The following is a 1,671-nucleotide window of genomic DNA, read 5'->3' on the forward strand; positions in this document are numbered from 1 at the left end:
CCCCCCCCCCACCCCCGCCCTTCCTTCTCGTCCTCCTCGCGGCAACTTACTTGCTTCAAGAAAGTTGCATAATTCTCGAGGCCAGGAGGGACCCCTCCCCCATCCGGCTGGCCTTACCGATGAGTGTCTGGGATCCTGCGGCGGACACCTATCTGTCTCCTCTTTTTCTTTTGTCTCTATTCTGCCCCCGGACCCCCTCCTCCGACTTCAAATAAAAGGCTGATCTGACCTCCTTTCTCTTTGCAGAAGATGAATCCGGCCTCGGTACCCCCTCCGCTCCCGCCACCCGGGCAGCAAGTGATCCACGTCACGCAGGACCTAGACACGGACCTCGAAGCCCTCTTCAACTCGGTCATGAACCCCAAGCCCAGCTCGTGGCGGAAGAAGATCCTGCCCGAGTCGTTCTTCAAGGAGCCTGACTCTGGCTCGCACTCGCGCCAGTCGAGTACCGACTCGTCCGGCGGCCACCCGGGACCCCGGCTGGCCAGCGGCGCCCAGCACGTCCGCTCGCACTCGTCGCCCGCGTCCCTGCAGCTGGGCACCGGCGCGGGTGCTGCAGGCAGTCCAGCGCAGCAGCACGCGCACCTCCGCCAGCAGTCGTACGATGTGACCGACGAGCTGCCGCTGCCCCCGGGCTGGGAGATGACCTTCACGGCCACTGGCCAGAGGTACTTCCTCAAGTAAGTCAGCCCGAAGTCGGGGGCACAGTCACGGTGCCCAGGGTGCGCATGCTTGTTGGGGTGCGGGCATGCGCGCGCGCGCGTGTGTGTGTCCTCCACGTTTCTTTCCGAAAGATCTGGGAAGCTGGAATTAGGGAGTGAGCCTCTGGGTGTCGGAATGGTAAAAGAGAAGAAGAGCGTTTCTGGTGAGGTTCTTCCAGGGTTCTGGAAGTCCCAGGAGATTGGGGACCTGGAAACTCGTGGTGTAGGAGGGAAAAAAAAAAGTAGTTTTGGGATGATTCTCATGAAACACAGAGGTGACTTTGCCCTGAGTCTGGAATAGTGATAGAGACTTCTGGGCACAAACCCTTACCCAAACCCTTACCCCCTTACCTGTCCACTCCAAGTCAGATGCCCCAGAGCCTGGTCCGTTGGGATGTGACACAGAGATAAATTCTGGAACATTTTTGAGGCTTGGGTAGGAGAGGGACTCTTGGTAGTGTAGGTGGTCTGCAGTCTCTCCATTCTTAGGAAAAGCAAGCTGGAAAATGAACACTGCCTGGTAGGCCTTACTGCTCCCAGCTGAGTGATGTAATGACCACACAGCACAGTGATGTAATTAGCAACTCCGTGGTGAAGTAGCTGTGGGCTGGAAAATCAATTGTGTGGAAATTGGGTCAGGAGTTTTATTGTGTCGTACTTAGTAACCTAAAATACCAACAGATCAGGAGCCTGTTTTGTTATTATTCTTCTCTTTCACATTGTTAGGGCTTTCCTGATGGGATGATTTTTACATTAGCCTGTACAAGAAAATATATTCACAGACATAAAGAAGATTGTTTTAGTTGTGGTACCCTAAGATAATTAGGTTCCAGAGGAGAAACCATGCTGGAGCTTGCAGTGTAACCAGTGAGGTCAAGGGGGGCCGGGCTGTTCATGGCCTGGGTGGAGACTGTGCCAGCTGGACCACTTGGTTCCGGATTGCCTGCACTGGCTGGCCGTTCACTGCCAT

The 1,671-nt window shown here is 55.4% G+C and overlaps 1 protein-coding gene across 1 annotated transcript in view; it reads left to right on the forward strand.

The window, feature by feature from the left end:
- Positions 1-1,038, forward strand: part of LOC121104265 (WW domain-containing transcription regulator protein 1-like) — a 1,432-nt gene extending 394 nt beyond the window's left edge. Inside the window, exon 2 of the mRNA XM_040636684.1 lies at positions 247-1,038. Coding sequence (XP_040492618.1) covers positions 250-684 — 435 coding nt within the window. The 5' untranslated portion in view covers positions 247-249 and the 3' untranslated portion in view covers positions 685-1,038. The remainder of the gene's footprint in view (positions 1-246) is intronic.
- Positions 1,039-1,671: the final 633 nt, after the last annotated feature.

The sequence above is a fragment of the Ursus maritimus genome, unplaced genomic scaffold (assembly GCF_017311325.1).
Source record: "Ursus maritimus isolate PB19 unplaced genomic scaffold, ASM1731132v1 scaffold_20, whole genome shotgun sequence".
In the NCBI taxonomy this organism is placed as follows: Eukaryota; Metazoa; Chordata; class Mammalia; order Carnivora; family Ursidae; genus Ursus; species Ursus maritimus.